The 23,988-nt window shown below is 41.1% G+C and overlaps 1 protein-coding gene across 14 annotated transcripts in view; it reads left to right on the top strand.

The window, feature by feature from the left end:
* Positions 1-23,988, top strand: part of TNIK (TRAF2 and NCK interacting kinase) — a 286,263-nt gene that overhangs the window by 137,230 nt on the left and 125,045 nt on the right. For all 14 annotated transcript variants that reach the window (XM_075861602.1, XM_075861604.1, XM_075861603.1 and 11 more), the window contains exons 3-6: positions 6,654-6,710; positions 11,672-11,797; positions 12,828-12,938; positions 18,517-18,607. In XM_075861602.1, coding sequence (XP_075717717.1) covers positions 6,654-6,710; positions 11,672-11,797; positions 12,828-12,938; positions 18,517-18,607 — 385 coding nt within the window. The remainder of the gene's footprint in view (positions 1-6,653; positions 6,711-11,671; positions 11,798-12,827; positions 12,939-18,516; positions 18,608-23,988) is intronic.

Raw genomic sequence — 23,988 nt, 5'->3', positions numbered from 1 at the left:
GACGGCTGTTAAAACACCGGCCGGCACACGGACTCATGTATTTCAATGGGGCCGTTCACACGACCGTTTCAACGGAGCGTGTGAAGTGTCTGTGAAAAAAATAGAACTTGTTCTATTTTACTGCGTGTCACGGATCCCCCCATAGACTCTAGTCTATGGGGGGATCCGTGACAACGCGTTCCACATGGGTGCACCTCGGACGTGAAAAACTTTCGTTTTTCACGCCCGAGGTTGCTGATGCTCGTCTGAATGTAGCCTAAAGGTACTTTTTACACCGGCCAAGTATGTCCGGTGCAACGAGCGCCGATCAACGAGACAGCTCGTGGATCGGTGCTCGTTTGCTCCTTTCACAAGGAGCTAGTATGGGGACGAGCGATCGTTACTCTGGTTGCTCGTCCCCATACGTTATGTCGGCAGCGCATCTCCCTGTTTTCACAGAGAGATGTGCTACCGACAACGATAATATTTTACACATTTAAAACTATACGATCAGCTGATGAACGTTTGCGCGTTCATCGGCTGATCGTTGCCCTGTTTACAATTATTGCCCAGGACAATTATCGGGAACGAGCGTTCTGTTCTTGCCCGATAATTGGCCAGTGTAAAAGGGCCTTAACTTATTGCCTCAGCCACGTTTTTCTCCTCCTAAAAGCCCCTGTGGCATGCTTAGCTGTGCTGGGACAGATGGGCTGTCCCTATGTCACAAATACTTCGGAAAGCTCTTTGCGTTTCATGTTCAGGCTGCAGATGGCTTCCTGAATTAATTTTTTTAAATTTTGTTTTAATTCTATCCTAGTTAGTATCTGTCATCTCTTGGTGGAGCACTTCAATTTCATATTCAGTAATCTGTTGGAGGCTCTGTTCGCATATGTATTGGAGGCTCAGATTTGACAGCATGAATAGCGCTACTCTTGCTGTGACATATGATGGAATTGGCGACGGATGGTCCCAGTGGTGGGGTGCTCCTGGGATAAAACATGTGTCACCTAATTCTGTGGATAGATGATAAATCTGCTTGGTAGGCAAATTCCTTGAAAAATATATCATTGAGGTTACTAACCTAAGTTATTTGGACTGGGATTTATATTCTTTAGGTACAGTAGTGATTCTAGCTGTTATCCCTGGTACCACCTCTTAGGAGCTGGTTTTATGCTGTCAGCCCTTAGGGCTACAAGGTGGGCATCAGTTTGCTTTCTTGACTTCCATTGTAATTGGCCTGCAGTAATCTAAATGAGAATTGGGAACGCCAATTGCAATGAAATCTGGAAGGATTCGTGCTCTCCATGGTGCTAACAGTTGCCAGGATCAGTGAAGCTTAAGAGCCAAAGCACCTGCTAAGTATATTTATAAAAGATAATAGGTTATGTCTGTGATTTCCACAGAATGTTCATTATTTTAAGGGCTTCCTATTCACAAGGGGAATGGTAACAATCAGTTGCCAATTAGGCTTGGGCTACATGGAGACTTTCCATAGAGCCACTGATTGATTTATAAAGCGGTTATGCGGGGACCAAAAATTATTAGCAGTGTACCCACTGCAGTATGTGAGTACACTCGCTAATATACATTCTGGTCCTCTGTCGCGCTGATTCTGAGATTTTTATAGCACTGGCAGGGGACTCGAAGTCTAGTTGCACACCCTTCTTTGATGACTATGCGACTGTTCGTCACGTGACCGACCCTGCTGTACTCCATGTACTCACTGTACTACCTCTCCTGCTTGTACATGGAGTACAGCGGGGTTGGTCACATGACTCTGTTTGCTGTCCAGACATTATTGGTCCCTCTGTTCTGTAGCAACACAAATAAAATTTAGATCCCAGACCAGACCCCTTAATAAGTTATATAAAATAAATATAAGTGCACCACACAAAGTGTCCTCTTTTGTACTCCAGCGCAGTAATACTGATCTTGTCACTGCCCCCAAACAATAATCGTGCCATGTTTAGGCCCCAAATATTAACAGTGCTTCTCCTAGTGACCCTTTTGTGCTCCCTCAACCAGCAATAATGACCCTTTTGTGCCCACATAGTAAGAATGCCCACTGTTGTTCCCCAAAGTAATAATGCCCATTTTGAGCCCTCTAGGCAATAATAATGCCCCCTTGACCGTAATAATGTCCCTTTTCTGCCTAAACACATAAAAAGTGCCCACCTGTTGGCCCACCACAGTAAAAATGCTCCTTGTGCCCCCTAGAAAGTTCTACTGCCTCCTGTGTGCCCCCTGAGTTAATAATGCCTTTTGCGTGCCCCCTAAAAAGTAATGCCCCCTGTGTGCCCCAAAACAGTACTGTTTGCCACCATCACTACACTAAATGTTACCACCTTTGTGTCCACTTATTGCCGATAAAAAATTATGCCATGACGAGCCAAATGGGTGAGACCTCTTCTGACATTGTGGTTAATAGTATGGATGGTGAAATCACTGGAATTGGACTGGAGTTATATAATAAAATATAACTTTTACTTTTATTCTGATAGGATATAAAATAGTTAAAGCAAAAAACATGCATAATAGACCCACAAAAAAAGGAAATGAAAAAAGACAAACTGTAAATGCATCCTCTGTTATGGAAAAATATGAGGGGTTCCAAGTTTATGGACTCTTCATAGGTTGCTCTTACAATGTGAGTTGAATATTTGACACAAAATACAATAAAATGAAATTGAAATGAAAGAGTGTGTATTATATCTCATATTTATAGGGTTCCCATTTTGCATATATTACCATTATTTAGGATTGTATTTGAATTGGGGTTTTGTATGATAACCTCCCTACCCGTTTGTTTGTAGATTTGTTCTCAATCACATCGATTTGTTTAGGGAAAACCCATCCAACGCGTTTCCTCAAGGCTTTTAGAATCATTAGGGGAGATTAGGCCTTTTGAAGAGATTGTTGTAAAATGTGTTCCTGGTTGTGGCTCCCAGTCTTAAGGTGCTTGCAGTGGCAAAGAAACATGGCAGAGTGGTGCATGATTCAGCAGCACATGTTCCATTCCGTGACGTTGTGGTTAACATTGCGCCGGGACGCCGACATCCTGTGCATGGTACTGGCGTCTTGTAGTAAACAGGCCTACAACACATAGAATGGCAGGGCAGGAAGACTATAGTGCTTTTAAAAGTGGAGCAGGTACTTAAAGAGGCTCTGTCACCAGATTATAAGTGCCCTATCTCCTACATAATCTGATCGGCGCTGGAATGTAGATAACAGTGGTTTTTATTTTGAAAAACAATCATTTTTGAGCAAGTTATGAACAATTTTAGATTTAGTTTCTTAATGCCCAACTGGGCGTGTTTTTACTTTTGATCAAGTGGGTGTTGTAAAGAAGTGTATGAGGCTGACCAATCAGCGTCATACACTTCTCATTGTTCCAGCCCAGCATGATCCACAGCACAGTGAGATTGTGCAGTGAAAGAAGCTGGGCTGGAACAATGAGAAGTGTATGACGCTGATTGGTCAGCCTCATACACTTCTTTACAACACCCACTTGATCAAAAGTAAAAACACGCCCAGTTGGGCATTAAGAAACTAAATCTAAAATTGCTCATAACTTGCTTAAAAATTATTGTTTTTCAAAATAAAAACCACTGCTGTTATCTACATTCCAGAGCCGATCAGATTATGTAGGAGATAGGGCACTTATAATCTGGTGACAGAGCCTCTTTAAAGCAACCAATCACATCACTGCTTTCAATTACCAAAGGTGGAATCTGACTGGTTGCAATGAGCAACCACTCCACTTTTCCTTTGCACTAGTGTTGATAAATCTTTCTCATTCTTTGATTCTAAGGCTTCGTTCACATCTGCGTCGGGGTTCCGTCAGACCTTAACGTCAGGTGGACCGATGAATGGAAACCATCGTTTTCCTTTCCCTTTGCATTACCATTGATTTAAATGATAATGCTTCTGTGGCTAATGATTTCCGTTTGTCTCCGTTCCGTAAGGTTTCTGTTTTTTTGGTGGAATCAATAGCGCAGTCGACTACGCTATTGATTCTGCCAAGAAAACGGAAACCTTTTGGAATGGAGACAAACGGAAACCATTTGTAACTGAAGCATTATCATTGAAATCAATGGTAATGCAAATGGAAAGCTATGGTTCCCGTTTGGTTTCCATTCATGGGTTCCCCTGACGGAAAGGTCTAATGGAACCCATGAACGGAACCCCAACGCTAATGTGAACGAGGCCAAAGCTCTCCTGACTTGTCTTTTTTACAACTCTACGTCGTGCAATAAAGTACAAAATAGGAGAAATTTCTTTTAGTCAATAACAAGTGGATATTCTGCTCACATACAAGAATTGGACTCTTAAAATTGGAATGCACAATTTCTTGGCAGAAAAAGTCAGAATTGTTTTCCAAATGATGGGAAAGGCTTTGTCAGTGTTAGAACGTCATGTGTGAGCCAGATCTCATTTTAAAATATATCCTGTACACGTTCAATGGAAAACTGCCACAGTAATTTCATGGATGAAGAAACACATATGGGCAAATATTGCATGGTTCTCAACAGATCAACTGGCCAAAGACTGAAACGTAACTATTGTTGTAACAAAACATCTTAATATCAAAATCATATGCAATTTCTTACAAAATCAACTGTACTCATATCAAAGAAACTCCGATGTCGGCCTACTTGCTAAATAGCCATTTGTTGACCTAGAAACCTGACGATAAGTCTTACAGATGACCGCAAATACATCTTGTAGCCCTTTAACCCGGAAGGTCCGCACATTCTTGCTGTCGTTCTGTATTATATAGTCACTACATTGCAAGGTTTTTGTAGATTAGTAGCTTTCAGTTGAATTTAGCTTATTGAACCCCTAAAGACTGCAGAACTTACCAATAAACCTTTACCATTCATATAGAAGTTGGCCATGGAGGCCGCCCTGGAGGTGCTTTTCTTACAAATGTTTCTTGTTCTAAGTTAATCTTGATGTATGAGTGCTGATGAACGGATAGGTTTTCACACAAAAGATGGCAATGCACAAATTGAAAAGAAAGCTGCACCATCTATTTGCTTATATGTCTGGTATATGCGCAACAGCATAGTGAAGACTCTATAGCCCCCCATATTCATTTCCCGTTACCCGTTTTCCAATGATACCGGAAACCAGTGTGAGAAACACTCCTCTGGAATAATCCATTAATGTCGCATGGTTGTGAGAACCCCTATTCATAAGCCTATTTAGGACACATTGATGTAATAGAGAGGAGAACCCCTCTTGCTATAGAATTACCTGGCACATCCATTGCACGGATGGCCCATTTTATTTTATTACTATAAGGGTATGTTCACACGGCAGCCTCCTATACGCCTGAAATTACGGAGCTGTTTTCAGGAGAAAACAGCACCGTAATTTCAGACGTAATGGCATGTGCAGGCGTTTTTCGCAGCGTCCATTACGGACGTAATTGGAGCTGTTTTTCCATGGAGTCAATGGAAAACGGCTCCAATTACGTCTCAAGAAGTGACATGCACTTCTTTGACGCGGGCATCTTTTTTACGCGCCGTCTTTTGACAGCGGCGCGTAAAAAAAATGACCGTCGGCACAGTACATCGTAAAACCCATTCAAATGAATGGGCAGATGTGTGTCGACGCTTTGGAGCCGTATTTTCGGACGGAATTTGAGGCTAAAACGCCCGAATTACGTCCGTAAATAGGGTGTGTGAACCCTGCCTAAGGCTTTTCTAGGTTAAGAGCGTTCTCGCTGCAGCTGAACATGTCTGTCACTGTCTATGTTCTGTGGAAAGTATCCCTTGTAGATGAATCAGGGTAAGGCCTCATTCACACGAGCGTGAATCACGTCTGTGTGCTGCGCATCGAAATCACGCGCAGCACACGGACCCATTGATTTCAATAGGGCCGTTCACACATGCGTGAGTTTTCACGCAGAGAGAGTCCGTTGCGTGAAACTCACTGCATGTCCTATATTGGTGCGTTTCCACACAACTACGTGCCCATTGAAGTCTATGGGTGCGTGAAAACCACGCTCCGCACACGGATGCACATCCGTGTGCGGTGCGTGATATGCGCATCAATTCGATTGAAAATAAAAAAAATGTGCTTTGCGATTGCGTGAATAACACATGCCACTCACAAAGCACACTGATGCAGAACGCAACGCGTGTGACTGATACGCTCGTGTCAATGAGGCCTAAATGTATGGTCTGTGAACATCCTCCCCATAAGCTTTATTTGTCATTTCTGTGTGTTTATGTGTATGTTACATTGAATTGTATCAAGACAACACTTTTATTGTAGGAACTTATTGGAGAAGTTTAGTAGAATAAGGTGTTTTGAAAGCGGTGAGTTTTGTGGTTTTTTTTTTCAATTTGTTGCAATCTGGGGTCTAGGAACAAAAGAAATGACCCTTTCACTGCTTAGTCATGTAGAAAGCGGCGATTGACTCACTGATCTGTAAATGGCCCTGCACTCAATTCCCTTTGTGTCAAAATGTGAAGAAATCTGCTTATTTTCTACAATGTAGCAGAGGCTAATTTATCACAGAGATGACTGAACCTGCCTACGATGTAGGACCCACATAAATGTATTGCTTCTAATACAAAGTGCTGCTTAAATCTACAATGCGTCTCTGCATATAAAATGTGTATTTATATTTATATATATATATGTATTTTTTGTCATTACAGGGTCGTCATGTTAAAACTGGGCAGCTGGCGGCCATTAAGGTCATGGATGTCACAGGGGTAATGTATCTTTCACTTACTTTATAGTGTGACATAATAAGGATGTCGGTGTTTTTTTGTTTTTCAATCTTACATCGTTTTATTCTGCAAATTACTTTCTAGCTTTGCACTTCAACAGAGTTTTTAATATCCTGTATTATAAAGCACATCATTAGAATAGAGCGTAATATGTGACCTCTGCTGGGACTGGTTTAGAATTGCTGCACATCTGATGGCGGTTTCTTTTGTCCTTTATGTTTGATCGCAACCAATGTTTATTTCTGTGGTTCACAATTGACTAAATCAATAGCTAATTGTTTGTTACAAGTTTGATTAATTGCTATAGGGTGTATTCACACGGTGCAGTTTTGCTGCGCTTCGGAAAACGTATTGCAAAACCACATCCGCGTCAACCACAATTTACTGCGGTTTCCGTGCTAACAGCAAGATGACCGCAAATCGCTTTCATTACTGCAGTGTGAGTTTTTGGCCACACAGCAAATCCGCACAGTGTAAATACACCCATATGAAAAAATAGGCTTTTTCCTTAGGGTGGTTTTAAACAGACCGATTTCTGCCAGTCAACGTGCGACGATCACCGGTACAGCACATCAATCGGCACTCGTTTAGCTCCATTTACATAGAGCAATCATTCTACTGTATGGAGACGAATAATCGCACGTTATACAGTTCGGATCATTGTTCGCATCACATCGCCTGCTTACACGAGGAGATGTGCTGCCGACAACGGTGATTTTTTTACTGCCGCATTAAAGATACTACGATACGTCATAACCTTCTGGGGTTGTGCTGCAGTTCCCTGCACAGCTGGGAGGCCAAAAGCCCCACTGTCATAAAGAATCAGAGCTAAACCAGCGCTGCCGCCCCTTTAAATCCAGGATCGGTGTGGATCACAATAGTTAGTCCCCCACCAATCATAAAGAGGTGGCAAATCCTACAATGTCATCACTTTCTGTGATGGGAATAACCCCTTAAGGTCACTTTGAAAGGAACCCCTTTTAAATTAGTTTGAAATCTTTTAACAACGTTTCACCAGAGCAAAATATCTGTAAAAGAACTCCGACTTTATTGTTGCTTTGAACTGTGTTGAGTCTTCTGCTTGATTTGCGGATATACTGCAGAAAGCTCCTTCTAGAATGCGATTTTATTCTGAATGAGGATATTCACTGCAGTTGAAAGTAGTTTGATGTTCCACTTACACATTGACATGTTTTTTGTTATCCTTTCCTTGTTTTATCTGGCTAGTCCCTACTTAAGTTCATTCACATGTTCCAAAATAAACCTATTAACACGGAACATTCCCCAGAAGTATTGTTACTATGCGAGGACTGGTGAGATGTAATCCTGTCCTGTATATGGAGGACAACACTCTGGAATGCTGCGCTACGTGTACATGATGGAGGGAGATGTTCTCTTATAGTCTTATATTCTCATATATCGTGTTTGCTAGGGGCATACTGCAAAGCCCCTAGTCAAGTGGTTGTGTGAGATTAGGGCCACATTCACACAGCAGTATTTTGATCAGTATTTGGAAGCCAAAACGGGGAGTGGAACATAAACCGTGAGAAAGTATAATGGAAAGATTTGTACTTCTTCTGTGTATTGGACACAATTCTCGTTTTGGCTTCCAAATACTGACCAAAATACTGCAGTGATCCTAAGGCTATGATCACACACACATTTTTGATGCATTTTTAAAAAAAAAAAATATATTTTTTTTAAGCCAAACACAGAAGTGGACACGAGAGGATATACATCAGTCCTTTCTTTATACCTTTCCTTCATTTTGGATCTACTTCTGGCTTTGGCTTAAATAAACTGAGCCCGGAACTGCATCAAAACTGTGTGTGTGATCCTGGCCTAAAGGGGTTTTAGGTTAATAATGCCTAATCAATATATAAATTAAAAGAGAGTTCCTATAAAAAAAAAATGTAATTCCTAAATGCTGGGATTTCAGATCAACACATTCGCCTGGAGTGATTTTGAAGAGATTTTCAAGCTACTCAATGCATTCCTATAGACAACGATTTATCACAGCGAGGTTTTTTGTAGTGAGATAATTAACTCTAGTCTAATGCGTTCCTATGGTCAGCGATTTATCTAAATTGCAGCATTTACAGTAGCAGCAAAGTTAATGAGATTTTCAAAATCTCATGCCCATGCTGCAGAAAAAAATGCAGCGAAAACGTTAATAAATTTAGCTGCAGTACAGAATTTATATCTCCAGCAATTTATGCTGCGTTTTCATTGCTTTTCTGTTGCGGCTTTTCCCCATTGAATTCAATGGGGATGCAAAACCCGCAACAGAAAGCCAAGTGTTGCGACTTTTGCGGAGAAATCACAGCCATTCCACCGCAAAAATCAATCATAACTCCAAAAAAAAAAAAGTTCATACTTACCCAGAACTCCTGCGTTTTCCTCCAGTCCGGCCTCCTAGGATGACCTTTCATCCCATGTGACCACTGCAGCCAATCACAGGCTGCAGCGGTCACATGGGCTGCAGTGTTATCTAAGGAGACCGGACGGCAAGGGAAGGATGCGTCACCATGACAACAGACGGGGTAAGTATACATTTTTTATTTTTTCTTCCGCTGCTTTTCGCAGCCGAAATTCCGGCCTTAAAACTGCACCCAAATGGGGTGCAATCTTTCGAATGGAATGTACTGCAGGTTCCAGGTCGGATACGCTACGTAGTTTTAGTCCTGCTCTCATCTGAGAAGAGGATTCAATTTTATCCAATCTAGACAATGCTCTCTAGCGTGATACATTGCAGCAAACTATCAGTAAGATAATGTGCAGCTGCTGCTGGTGGATTTAGCTCAAAGTGGGAATTGAGCAAGTTTTCTACACCAGATGATGACATAGAATGGTCACAATTGGCTCAAAAGTCGCAAAAATGTAGCAGTTTCCGCCACTCTTGCCATTATTCCAAAAAGTCGGCCGAGCCTAGCGGAATGGGCACTGCCACATGTGGCCCAGCGTGTTTGCTATGACATACGCCAGAATCTGTCTGGCATAGATTTTTCTTAGGGCCTGTTCACATCACCGTTACCCTTCCATTGAGGGGTTTCCGTTGGGTTAACCCCTCAACGGAAAGGCAAATGGAAACCTAAGCTTTCGTTTCCCTCACCATTGATATCACTAGTGACGGAAACCTAGCTAATGGTTTCCATCTTTCACCGTTGTGACAGGGTTCCGTTGTTCTTGACAGAACCAATAGAGCAGTCGACTGCGCTATTGATCCTGTCAAAACGACGGAACCCTGTCACAACGGTGACAGACAGAAACCATTAGCTAGGTTTCCGTCACTAGTGATATCAATGGTGAGGGAAACGAAAGCTTAGGTTTCCATTTGCCTTTCCGTTGAGGGGTTAACCCGAAGGAAACCTCCAATGGAACCCCTCAGCGGAAAGCGACGGTGATGTGAACACAGCCTTAGTGGTGAAGTCCTAATAAACTCCGCCTTAGAGCATTGCCTAGACGGGATACAATTGCATCCAGTCTAGGCAATGCTCTATGATCACAGGTATGGAGCCTGTGCATATAAACAAGAGTATTATTGAAAATCGTGATAAATTTAAACACATAAGGAGGAAACTTATTAAGATTGGTGTTTCATAAGCCACTCTTAATATAAACCCATTTAGTGTAAAATGTGGCTAATTTATTTAGAGGCGCATGCCTCTTTTTGAATTAGGCACATCTCTGTCTGTCCGGGCACCATAAAGTGAGATTTAGAATAGCTGGAGTATATTTGCACCAATATTTACGGCAGTTTATGGCATAAATCATGGTGAACTTGTCAAGCCATCGACTGACCCGCCATTTTTTTTTGTGGAAAGCCACAACCACTTTTTAAAAGTACTGAATGCAAAGTTAAAAACAAAAAAAGTCATTAATTTTTTTGCAACACCGGCTTGCACCAAAATGTGCGTCTTTTTTCACCAGAATACTGGCTTTCAGTGTTTAATAAATTCCCCCATAGTCTATTAGAAATTTGTAGAACGTTTCATTTATACATTTATTTCCAGAAAACCAAGAAGGCGTCCACGAGCTGCTCCTCGTGTTACAGCTCAGCCCCATTCACTTCAATATTGTTCTTCTTATTTCACTGTTCCGGAACCACAAATCTAAAGTGTAAATTACAGCGATATGATGGGATTAGGATTCCGTCTAACAAACACTGAGAGCTTTTTATTCGCTTTCTATGCCTTATAAAAAAATATGAAATAGTCAACGATTGAAAGAACATATTTATATTTGTTTGTCTTTGACACAAGTTCAACAAACAGACATCAAAGAGATTGGATTAAAGATTATAAATGAGGAATATTGTGCAATTCATTTTATATATTGGCAAACACTTTCTTTGTGATTGCAAACAAAGTATTGCAACAAATCTGATCATTCAGATTTAAGTCGGGGGAATGACTCGGTCATTGAAGAATTCCCATTCTGTTATTGCCACTCCACCAGCCATTATCGATTTCTATATATCATTATTTATTTTCTACATCCATAATAGTCCAAAATATTCTTCAACGTGACTGTGTCCGTGTTGCAATGCTTAATACAGGGTTTTTTCTTGTTATTGGTCCTAAGGACATGGCAGGTCCTAAATTCTGGCATCGCTGCAAAATATTTCCTCTATAGATTAAATAGTATTTTGCTACAGTACAATGAATTGTTCATATTTTGAGCTCATATCATAGTATGTGGACTTATTATCAGCCCAAGAGAACTATAGTTTTTGTACATGACACCCACAGTTTTCATGGAAAAAAAAAATCCAATACTGTTGGCGTGAGTGCCCAGTGGGGGAACATTATCTCATTTGTTGTATTTTTCACTCACCACATTGGTCTCTATATCATGAATGTATCTTCACTGGAAGTTTATAAGTGTATTTACCTCCCAATGCTGCTCATTATTATAACCATGTATATCATTGCACTTTATAGGATGAAGAGGAAGAGATCAAACAGGAAATTAATATGCTCAAGAAGTATTCACATCACAGAAATATAGCCACATATTATGGAGCCTTCATAAAAAAGAACCCCCCTGGAATGGATGACCAGCTATGGGTAAAGACACATTTGTTTATCCTAGTCCGTTATTTATTCATGAAATACTCTTAAGAGCGTGGTAAACCTTTCGAATAGGAATATATATATATATATATATATATATATATATATATATATATATATAATATATAGTGTGTGTGCGTGTATAAATATATATTGTGAGGGTTTAGCATCAGGAGAGGTTGGTACAGCGGTTTCTTAGTAGCCAGAGACAGGGACACCGTGCATTAAAAGTCATAACAGGGCTTTGCCTGTGTTTTTATTCTTGTCAAAGAAACAGCCTCTTGTACAACAAGGCAAAATACAAAATAAATCCTGCTCGTCTGAGCACTAACTAAACAAGATATTATCTAACTATACCAAGTGCCTTCCTACCAGGCACTGGACACAAAGTAACACAGGTCTTTACTCACATAGAATACAGGCTACTCCAGCCTTAGTAGTCTCCAGTCTGAGTCAGGGGTGAGACTCACACACACTGTGTCTGCACCTTTTTATACACAGGCTGCAGGTGCAGCTAATTGAGCAGCAACCTTGTCCTACAAACAGAGATGGACTAGGGATTGGGGAACCCGCCCTGCTCTTCCCCAATCCAACTCCAGGCCCTTTTTCCGGCTTTTCCTTAAGCCGAGATTGGAAAACTAGAGCTTTCTATTGCAAGAACTACTCATTCCCTGGAGCCTAGGATACATATGACAGGATTCTAGGGGAAATATACCTTCCCTCAATGACTTTACCTGTCACTGTCTCACAATATATAAATGTGTGTGTGTGTGTCTCTCTCTCTCTCTCTCTATCTATATATATATATATATATATATATATATATATATATATATATATATATATATATATATATATACACAAATTTGACTCTAAAGGTTTACATAGTCTTTAAATAGTTAAAATATATTATATAACCGCATATTAGGGGAGATGTCTGAGCACTCTTTGTTGCATGTTTTTATCAGCCTAAATGGGATGTGGGTTTGTCCCACACTCCTAAAATGTGCCATTTTCTTCGCAGCTGGTGATGGAGTTTTGCGGTGCTGGATCCGTTACAGACTTAATCAAGAACACCAAAGGCAATACATTGAAAGAAGAGTGGATTGCGTACATCTGCAGAGAGATCTTGCGGGTATGTCCTTATACCATGATTTGTAGACGTCTCATAGATTATAGATGTTTCTATTCTTAGGAAATAATCACACTAAAAAAATCTGCTCAATATTCCTAGCCCTTCAGCAGATTAGAAGGTTCTTCTATGTCAAGAAAAAAAAATAATCAGTCTGTTCCTCGGAGAACACAGTGATGCAGAACGATTTCTTAGGTTTTGGCCTCTAAAGTGGAAAATCAATGCTGTTACACAGTTAATGGGAGGATTGTGTCATTATTATTCTGTAGACTTTTCAGTTTTGTCAATAACCATTGATTCACCCTAAATTTTGTGACCGTTCCTTTAAAAATATTTGTTGTGGAGTCAAAAATGCCACTTAACTACACAAAGCGGAGATTTTTTCATTGAAGGGCGAAGAAATGCTACTTTTCTGATTCGTTACTTGGGTTGCATTGGTGTTCATATTTCCATCATTTTTTCTGTATTGAAACAATAAAAATTTAACTCTTTACTATATTGGGTGTGCACTCGTCCATAATGCGCTTCTTGACAATCTTGTATAATGTATACTTCATGTTTGCTTTTTAGTTCTTCTCGCCTGGGTAAACCGTACATACAGGAGTATTCTGGCGGCGTGGTATCTCATTCTTTAGCACTGTTGCCTTGCAGCAAGTTCAAATCCAACCAACCTGTTTGGTGTTTGTGGCTTTCCTTATGTTTGTATGGGTTTCCTCTGGGTTTTAGGCAGGGAAATTAGATTGTGAACCCCATTGAAAGCAAGGCAGGATGTGCATAATGATAATCTCTATACAGTGCTGCGGTATAGGTTGGCGCAATTTAAGTACCAGTAGAAAACATGCATTGTACAGTAAATTGTTGCAGATTTTCTGTATGGGATTCCCCAATATCTGAACATACCCTAATTTTGTTTTGCGTTGCCTTTGGTGACTCCGGGCTCTGGTTGCTAGAACTAGAGACTTAGTGGAATAGGATCCCTGTGTACGACAGGCCTCTTCTTGTGTGTCTTCCTTCACAGGTCATCTTCTCATTTAATCCTCTAGCATTGTGGTCATACAGTATGACTGATCCCCACAGGCTATCACCTGAGGCAGCCACAGGAGCAATACAGGGTAAAAATAAAAATCACCCTCTTAGCAGCTAAGATAAGCAATGGCATAAAGATAGGCAACCTGTGTATAGTAAACACTCTGCCACTGACCACTATTTTTCTGGCTCGTGGCCTCGGCTCACGTGTAATTTGAATGCAGTTGGTGGGTGGGGGGGCAGTATTTTTTCTCGGGCATATGGATCTTTACCCTTCTTCCCCCAGCCTTTGGGATACAGATTCCCTTGAGACTGCTGTAATCTCCCTAGTTAAGGGTTTTTTACACTGGGCAATTATCGGGGGGCAGAGAAGCGTTCATAGAACGCTCGTTGACGATAATTGCTCTGTGTAAACAGGGCAGCGATCAGGTGAACAAGCAAATGCTTGTTCATCTATTGATCCTATAGTTTTAGAAAAGTGAAATAAAATTGTGCTGCCGACATGATGATAATGTATGGGGACGAGCGATGGGAGTAAGGACCCCATACATAGCTCCTTGGGACAGGAGCAGACGAGCGCCGATCAACGAGCGGTCTCATTGATCGACGCTCGCTGCATCGGCCAAAATCATAGGGGCTTTATGCCCTATGTACTTGTAGCAAAAAGCGGAAAGTGACTTTTTTCTGCGGTCAACTTCTGTATATACAATAAATAGTGTGAACAATCATCATATTCATGGACTGAACATTGTGACACTCACACATAGTTGGCCACTGTGTGACAAATATTCATAGATCTATGAAAATGATAATGTGGGCATTGCATCTAATAAATGAACAACTTGTTACAGAAAATGGCAGCAGTGCGTCAGCTAATGTTGGGGCATTGTGTAGACAGACGTCCATAGATTGATGTTGACTTTTACTAAAGGCGTTTTGACGACATTCTGTTGAAATAGTCTAATTGTGTTACAGACTCATAACTTGTAATGATCTACGGTCTTTGTTTTCTAACAATTAATAGACCAAGAATACTGCAAAAATTCTAAAAATAAGCAAATGCCAGTGTATTATTCAATATACTTTCTGTATCAATTCCTCATCATTTTTAAGATCTCTGCTTGCTGACATTCAACAGGAACCTTCATTGTTTACTCTCAGGAAATAAATACTATGTCTGTCCTGGTCATGTGATGGACGTGCAGGTGCTCGATTTGTTAAAGTACTGTCTTGTAATGAGCCGGGCACCTGTGTGACCATCAGAGGACCAGGACAGATTTTATCCATTGGAAGTAAAAAAGATATATGTTTCATTAACAGCAAGCAGAGATCTTAAAATCCAAAAGTAATTGATACAAAAAGTATATTGGAAAATTGTATAATTTTTCCTCATATAAAGAATAACCTTTTTGTCCTCTCCCTGAAAATTTACACAACCCTTAAAATTTCTTGTGTTATTCCCTTGTCTATACCAACACTGCAGTAGCAGTTGGGGAAGCTTCTGCTAAGCATGGTCAGTGTTAATGTGTTCAAAATAATGGATTTGTGTCTGTAAGAAGTGTTACATAAGCATACGTGAGGAAATAAGATTTCAAGGCATACTTCATGCTGTGTATATAAAGGGTAAGTCTAGTGTTCCAAGGTGCAGCATTCCATAGAGGTTCTGGATAAAGGAGTGATAGGTGGCGACGATAACATATACAGTATGTAGGAAGGCACAACATTGTGGAGAGCTTTGTAGAACAGTAACAGATTCTTATAGGTTTGCACCTTGCATAGGTGTACCACACCAACTCCTCTGCAGAAACATCCTGCCCCTGGTGAATCCTGCTTTTTGTAATTTATGCTCTTTTTTTGTTTTTTTTTTATACCCCAGTTGTAGGTAAATTGAGAAATGGCATAAATTATTTTTTTATGATGACTACAAAGCAGAACTAACATTGAAAACCCAGCTTTTCCATGTGGTGGCATTAGTCAAAAAATGACAATTCAGTTTAGCTTAACAAAAAGGTTTTCTTATTACTTCCAGCGTGACTGGCGCCAGCTATTGAGACATTCTTTCTTATTTATTATTACTCTGTTGGGATCAAAATCGTGCTCCTATTCTTAAGAAAGAAACTTCTTTCCAATATTATCATTGGGAGCTGTACCAGAATGTGACTTTTGCTAAAAAACTAAATGGGTCACCTGTACTAAAAATAACATTGTACCTGCTACAGCACTTGATTTATTAACAAAACCAGGCACTAAGAAAATGTATTTGAGAATCCTACTGCATAAAGGTTTACTGATCCCTATAGCATGAAACGTGTTACTACATCGTATACGCAGCCTGATGTATTACCGCCACTATGTGGGCTGAACCACAAGCTGTGACTGCGTGCGGCACATCTCTGCAGAGAAATATTTGGTAAAACCACAGTGGGCATGAGTCTTAGGCCCTGTTCACATCACCGTCTGAGTTCCGTTGAGGGGTTCCATCGGAGGTTTCCGTCGGGTTAACCCCTCAGCGGAAAGCAATTGGAAACTTCAGCTTCCGTTTTCCTCACCATTGAACTCAATGGTGACAGAAATTTAGATAATCGTATCCGTCTGTCACCGTTGTCACAGGGTTCTGTCGTTTTGACAGAATCAATATCGCAGTCGACCGCTATTGGTTCCGTCAAGAACAACGGAACCCTGTCACAACGGTGACAGACGGAAACCATGAGCTAGGTTTCCGCCACCATTGATATCAATGGTGAGGGAAACGGAAGCTTAGGTTTCCGTTTGCCTTTCCGTTGAGGGATTAACTCAACGGAAACCTCAGATGGAACGCTGATGTGAACAGGCCCTTAATTAAGAAACGCACAAACGCTTCACAAATACCATAAACAATGGTAATTACTTAATACAATAGAAAAAGAATGCATTTTTCAGATAATATTGTCATGTCCAGTGTTTATTAAATGCAGTAGTGCTGGTACTTTGTTTCAGATTGTGTAGGGCACTTACATTTAGGCCAGGATCACGCACACAATTTTTATGCAGATTTGGTTCATCTTTTTGAGCTAAAGCCGGAAGTCGACCCAAAACAAAGGTAAGATATAAAGAAAAGAAGGATGCATCTCCTTTCTTTTGTATCCACTCCTGTGTATGGCTCCAAAAACGAAGCAAAAAAGTTTGTGTGATCCTGGACTTAAAGGGTTTTCTCATATTCTCTATTAGGGCATATAGATGTCATTGAGGGGGATGTTGGCACCCTACTCTGAGCCAGAGTGGAGAACCTCTAAGTATCAATAGTCCCTGTTCTGGCAGACCCGGTCTTTCCAGGTTTTATATGGACGGTCATTCATCAGAATGACCAGCATCTAATTCTTCATTTACCCTCTAAATGTATAGCTGGCAGCATCTTGCCATGGAAATGTATTATACTGGGTGCATGAACCCAGGTGGCTGAACCTCCTAACCACCAAGACGTGGTATAGATCAAAAAGGTGGTTGGAACCCCCCTTAACTTTATAAGGCGTCTGTGTCAGACGAAATCACCATTGTGTAGCTTAAAAAACTTATGTTTTGGGGTAAAAACCCTTCGTTGGGCTGGGTATAGCATTATGGGAGCCTCCGTGATTTCACTCTGACATGGACACCTAATAAAATGATATGTGAAGGAACTTCTTAATTCTGGAGTTCTGACCCTCTTTTTGCGCTATTCCTCATTTAAAAGGCTGCAATATTTCTGTGCGGACTAAAACGATCTCTCTATACCTAGGCTGACATCAATATTTTTTTTTCTTATGTTCGTCCCCTATATGCTATAAATAAAATATGCAAAAGGAATTAGTAAATGTACACTTGCGTCTATCTGGAATATATGGAAACAGGGCTTGTTGTGGTTTGCAAAAACAAAATTCACTATTCTACAAGAAGAATGGTCGCTCCTTGTATTACATGCTTTTATTGCATTTATAATGTGAAAGTTTCTCTTTAGGTGTTTTTTACTGGTGGGCTGTTTAAGGGGTTTTCACACCATAAAAAGTGATGGTATCGCCAGGATATGTTATCCCTTTCTAATCGATGAGGGGTCTGATTGCTGGGACCCCCCACTGATTCTCTGTAGAGCAAGTGGCTGAAGGGAGAAAACAGAGAGCGACAACACTTCCCCAGTCACTTAGAGACCTCCAGCGATCACAATATTATGCCATATCTTGGCAATATGCCCATATTAAAAGATGGGCATACCCCTTTAAGCTCTCTTGTTTTGGAAGACCTAAAGACTACAGAAGGTATATCTCTGATTTATCTTGGCTATGCCTTCTAGGTGGTATTTATATGGAAATATTTTTAATATTTTTTAATAGTGCAGGATTTATCTTTGAATAGACTAGAGATCAGCGTGCACAGTAAACTAAAAACAGCACGTATGTTGTAAATAGGCTCAAATACTCCATTAAAAGCGTACTTTGAGTCCAGGATGACCCTTTTTTTTGGGTGATAGATCTGCATTGCAGTGCTAATTCATTCTTTTACCTTGAGATACAAATGACAGTCTACTTTTCCTCATCAATCTCTCCAGGGTCTGAGTCATCTGCACCAGCACAAGGTGATTCATCGAGATATTAAGGGGCAAAATGTCTTGCTGACGGAAAATGCTGAAGTTAAACTAGGTAAGATAAGCTGTGAATTAGAATGAGCATTGAAAAACCCATTTCTGGCCCAATAGTATTTTTTTTTCTTGTCGCATAAATGTCATGTAAATGAAATAACTGTTTACTGCAGGAGGAAGCCCTTGCTGATCATGTCACTGTCATTCACGATCACTTATTAAATGATTGTAATAAACAGACTTGTCAAACAACTATGCAAATTACGTAGAAGAAAAATACATTGGTTAAGGCTGGTCTAACCATTCTACGCTCTGCTATGTTTTTCATGACCACAGCAGCCTTAACGCAGGGTTCCCATCTTGAATACTTATGGCATGTCAACCGAGGTGGGAACCTCACCCATCAGGACAACCCTGCACTCCCGATATTTTAAGGTTCCTAACTCTGTGTACAAGTTAGGAATAACTATTTAAATTAAGAATTGACATGTTCAAGCTCACAAAACATTTAGCTTGGGCTTGGTTCACACCTGCGTTGTGATATTCAGTTGTTCAGCTCCATCAGAAGAGCAGGACAAGGGAATAACGGAAGCAAAATGAACACCGCCAGCTTCAATGGGTTCCGTCGGCTTTCCATCCGGGTGTCCGAGATTTTACTGGACACAATAGATCAGCATTCTTCGCTATTCTCTCCGGTAATCCCTACCGAATGTGAGACGGAGGACCCTAACAGAGCCTCCAACGCAGATGTGGAAGAAGCCTAAAATAGGCTTGGGCAAAGGGCGTAGCCAGGCATCACTTTATGGTGTATTTAACCCCTTCGCGCTCAGGTCAGTAATAGTACGTCCTGCTAAGTAGAACGTTCGCGCTCAGGTCAGTACTATTACTGACCTGAGTAAACACGGCGCCATCTTTCCCCGGCGCGTGTCTGAGCTGTGATACCTGCTGTTTCCGACAGCAGGCTATCACAGCTTAGTGTGCAGGGACCGATCTCGGTGGTCCCCGCCGATTAACCCCTTAGAAGCCGCGTTCAATAGCGATCGCGGCTTCTTAGGGGTTAAGCTGCCATCGCCGGCCTGCTACACGATAGCGGGCCGTGATGGCTACTATGGCAACCAGAATCCTAACAATGGACTCTGGCTACGCCATCGACGGAAGCCTAGTGGGTCCCGACAAAATCAGGACCCACTATGCTTGCTGTCAGCGAACAGCTGACAGCTCTAATACACTGCACTACGCATGTAGTGCAGTGTATTAGAATAGCGATCAGAGCCTCCTGCTCTCATGTCCCCTAGTGGGACAAAGTAAAAAAAGTGTAAAAAAGTAAAAAAAAGTTGCGTAAAAATAAGAAAATAAAAGATTTAAAAGTAATAAAAGTAAAAGTCCCCCTTTTTCCCTTATCAGTTCTTTATTATTAATAAAAATATATAAATAAACAAATAAACTATACATAATTGGTATCGCCGCGTCCGTAACGTCCTGAACTACAAAACGATGTCGTTATTTATCCCGTGCGGTGAACGCCGTAAGAGAAAATAATAATAAACCGTACCACAATCACAATTGTTTGGTCACTTCACCTCCCAAAAAATGGAATAAAAAGAGATCAAAAAGTCGCATGTACCTAAAAATTGTACTGATCGAAACTACAGTTCGTTACGCAAAAAATAAGTCCTCGCACGGCTTTATTGATGGAAAAATAAAACAGTTATGGCTCTTAGAATAAGGTAACACAAAAAATAAATTATATTTTACAAAATGTATTTTATTGTGCAAACGCCATAAGACATAAAAAAAAACTATAAACATCTGGTATCGCCGTAATCGTATCGCCCCGCAGAATAAAGTGAATATGTCATTTATAGCGCACGGTGAACGCTGTAAAAAAAATTGAATAAAAAACAATAGTAAAATTGCTGTTTTTTTAGTCACCACGCCACCTAAAAATAGAATAAAAACTGATCAAAAAGCCGCATGCACCCCAAGAAAACTACAATGGATTCCTCAAGGGGTCTAGTTTCCAAAAAGGGGTCACTTTTGGGGGGTTTCCACTGTTTTAGCACCACAAGACCTCTTCAAACCGGACATGGTGCCTAATAAATTAAATTAATTAAATGTCACCTCTACTTTGCTCTAAATTCCTGTGAAACGCCTAAAGGGTTAATAAACTTTTTAAATGCTGTTGTGAATACTTTGAGGGGTCTAGTTTCTGAAATGGGGTGTTTGATAAGGGTGTCTAATATATGGGCCCCTCAAAGCAACTTCAGAACTGAGCTGGAAACTAAAAAATAAAATAAAAATGAGGCAATACTTCGCTTCTTACATTATACTGATAATGAGCCGTGCCCACCCCGAGATGACCCCAGTTTTGACCGTTTGTATAAACGGAGACCCCTATTAGACCGTTTCAGTGCCCGGTTTTCCCAGCATTCACCCCCGAGAAGTGTATTTCTATAGATGAATCCCTGGTACATTTGAAAGGGAGGCTTCAATTCCGCGAGTACCTGCCGGGTAAGAGGGCAAGGTATGGCGTGAAGATGTATAAGCTGCGAGAGTGCATCAGGGTATACCTACAAATTTAGGATATATGAAGGGAAGGACACCAGTTCTCAGCCCCCAGAATGCCCCCCCTTACTGGGAGTTAATACAAAAATTGTGTGGGATTTGGTGCACCCACTGCTGGACCAGGGTTACCACCTCTACCTGGATAATTTTTATACCAGCGTCCCACTCTTCAACTGCCTCGCTTCCAGAAGTCCTGCGGCATGCGGCACTGCTAGAAGAAACCTGAGAGGCCTCCCTACGACTATGCTTGGGCAAACACTCAGAAGGGGTGAGAGCAGGGCACAATCTAGCAGCAACATATTGTGTGTCAAGTACAAGACCAGGGAGATGCCACACCAGTACCCATGTACCTGTACGAGGTACCAGTACAGGGACCCCCAAACTAGACTGCATCCTGGACTACAATAGGTACATGGGAGGGGTGGACTTGTCAGATCAAGTCCTGAAGCCTTACAGTACTTCTGGAAGCGGGGCCACAGGCATCGTACCAGGGCAACACTTTTTAGGAGAAGTTCCCCAAACTGGCAAGAAGGGAAAAAGTCAAAAGAGGTGCAGAGTCTGCTATAAGAGGGGGATAAGGAAGGACACAATATATCAATGTGACGCGTGTCCCGAAAAACCAGAGCTCTGTATGAAAGAGTGTTTTCAAATTTATCATCCATCCCTTTATTTTTAATTTACCCGAGTTTTACTCGCTCTGATCCACTTCGCACAGCTTACCCCTCCTCATCTTTCCCCTCTGAGCCCTGCTGTGTGCCCAGGCAGCTGATAACAGCCACATGTAGGGTATTGCCGTACCCGGGAGAGCCAACATTACAGTTTATGGGGTGTAGGTCTCCGGTGGCACATGCTGGGCACAATATATCGGACACTGACATGGCATATATATAGAAAATTGCAAATCTCACTCTGCACCATCTGCTGCGCATTATCTTTTACACAATACCTGTGGGGTCAAAATGCTCACTACACCTCTAGATGAATTCCTTAAGGGGTGTCGTTTTTAAAACGGGGTCACTTCTCGGGGGTTTCAACTGTACTGATACCTCAGGGGCTTCTGCACACACGACTTAGCACCAGAAAATTCCCAGTAGGCCACATGGTGGTCCTTTCCTTCTGAGCCCTCCCATGGGCCCAAACGGCAGTTTATCACCACAAATAGGGTATTGCCGCACTCAGGACAAATTGGGCAACAAAATGCGGTATTTTATTCCTTGTGAAAATAAGAAATTTTGAGCCAAAACTACCTCTTATTGGAAAAAATAAATTTTTTTTTAATTCACAGCCCAATTCAAATAAATTCTGTGAAAAAACTGTGGGGTCTAAATGGTCACAACACCCATAAATAAATTCTTTGAGGGGTGTAGTTTCCAAAATGGGGTGACTTCTGGTGGGTTTCCATTGCTTTGATACCTTTGGGGCTCTGCAAATGCGACATGGCACCCGAAAACCAATCCAGCAAAATCTGGGCTCCAAAGAACACATAGCGCTCCTTTCCTTCTGAGGCCTCCCATGGGCCCAAACGGCAGTTTATCACCACAAATGGGGTATTGCCGCACTCAGGACAAATTGGGCAACAAATTGGGGTATTTTATTCCTTGTGAAAATAAAAAATTTTGAGCCAAAACTACCTCTTATTGGAAAAAATTTCATTTTTTTGAATTCACAGCCCAATTCAAATAAATTCTGTGAAAAAACTGTGGAGTCTAAATGGTCACAACACCCATAAATGAATTCCTTGAGGGGTGTAGTTTCCAAAATGGGGTCACTTCTGGTGGGTTTCCATTGCTTTGATACCTTTGGGGCTCTGCAAATGCGACATGGCACCCGAAAACCAATCCAGCAAAATCTCTGCTCCAAAGAACACATAGCGCTCCTTTCCTTCTAATACCTCCCATGGGCCCAAACGGCAGTTTATGGCCACAAATAGGGTATTGCCGCACTCAGGACAAATTTGGCAACAAAATGGGGTATTTTAATCATTGTGAAAATAAGACATTTTGAGCCAAAACTACATCTTATTGGAAAAAAGTTTTTCTTTTTAAATTCACAGCCCAATTCAAATAAGTTCTGTGAAAAAACTGTGGGGTCTAAATGGTCACAACACCCATAAATAAATTCCTTGAGGGGTTTTGTTTCCAAAATGGGGTCACTTTTGGTGGGTTTCCATTGCTTTGATACCTCTGAGGCTCTGCAAATGCGACATGGCACCCGAAAACCAATACAGCAAAATCTGGACTCCAACAAACACATAGCGCTCCTTTCCTTCTGAGCCCTCCCATGGGCCCAAACGGCAGTTTATCACCACAAATGGGGTATTGCCGCACTCAGGACAAATTGGGCAACAAAATGGGGCATTTTGTTCCCTGTGAAAATAAGAAATTCTGATCAAAAATGACATCTTATTGGAAAAATTGTCATTCTTTTAATTTCACAGCCCAATTCAAATACGCGCTGTGAAAAAACTACGGGGTCAAAATGGTAACAATAACCATAAATTAATTCCTTGAGGGGTGCAGTTTCCAAAATGGGGTCAGTTTTGGGGGATTCCTACTGTTTTGGCACCTCAACACCTCTCCAAACCTGGCATGCTGCCTAAAATATATGCTAATAAAAAAGCACGACCAAAATGCACTAGGTGCTTCTTTGCTTCTGGGGCTTGTGTTTTATTCCACGAGCGCACTAGAGCCACATGTGGGACATTTCTAAAAACTGAAGAATCTGGACAATACATATTTAGTTGTGTTTCTCTGGTAAAACCTTCTTTGTTACAGAAAAAAAATAGAATAAAATTGAAATTCAGAAATAAAAACGAAATTTGCAAATTTCACCTCCACTTTGCTTTAATTCCTGTGAAATGCCTGAAGGGTTAAAAAA

Source organism: Rhinoderma darwinii, chromosome 4 (genome assembly GCF_050947455.1).
Source record: "Rhinoderma darwinii isolate aRhiDar2 chromosome 4, aRhiDar2.hap1, whole genome shotgun sequence".
NCBI classification, from domain to species: domain Eukaryota; kingdom Metazoa; phylum Chordata; class Amphibia; order Anura; family Rhinodermatidae; genus Rhinoderma; species Rhinoderma darwinii.
Note: the sequence above shows the minus strand (reverse complement) of the source record. Positions and strands in the feature narration are given on the sequence as shown.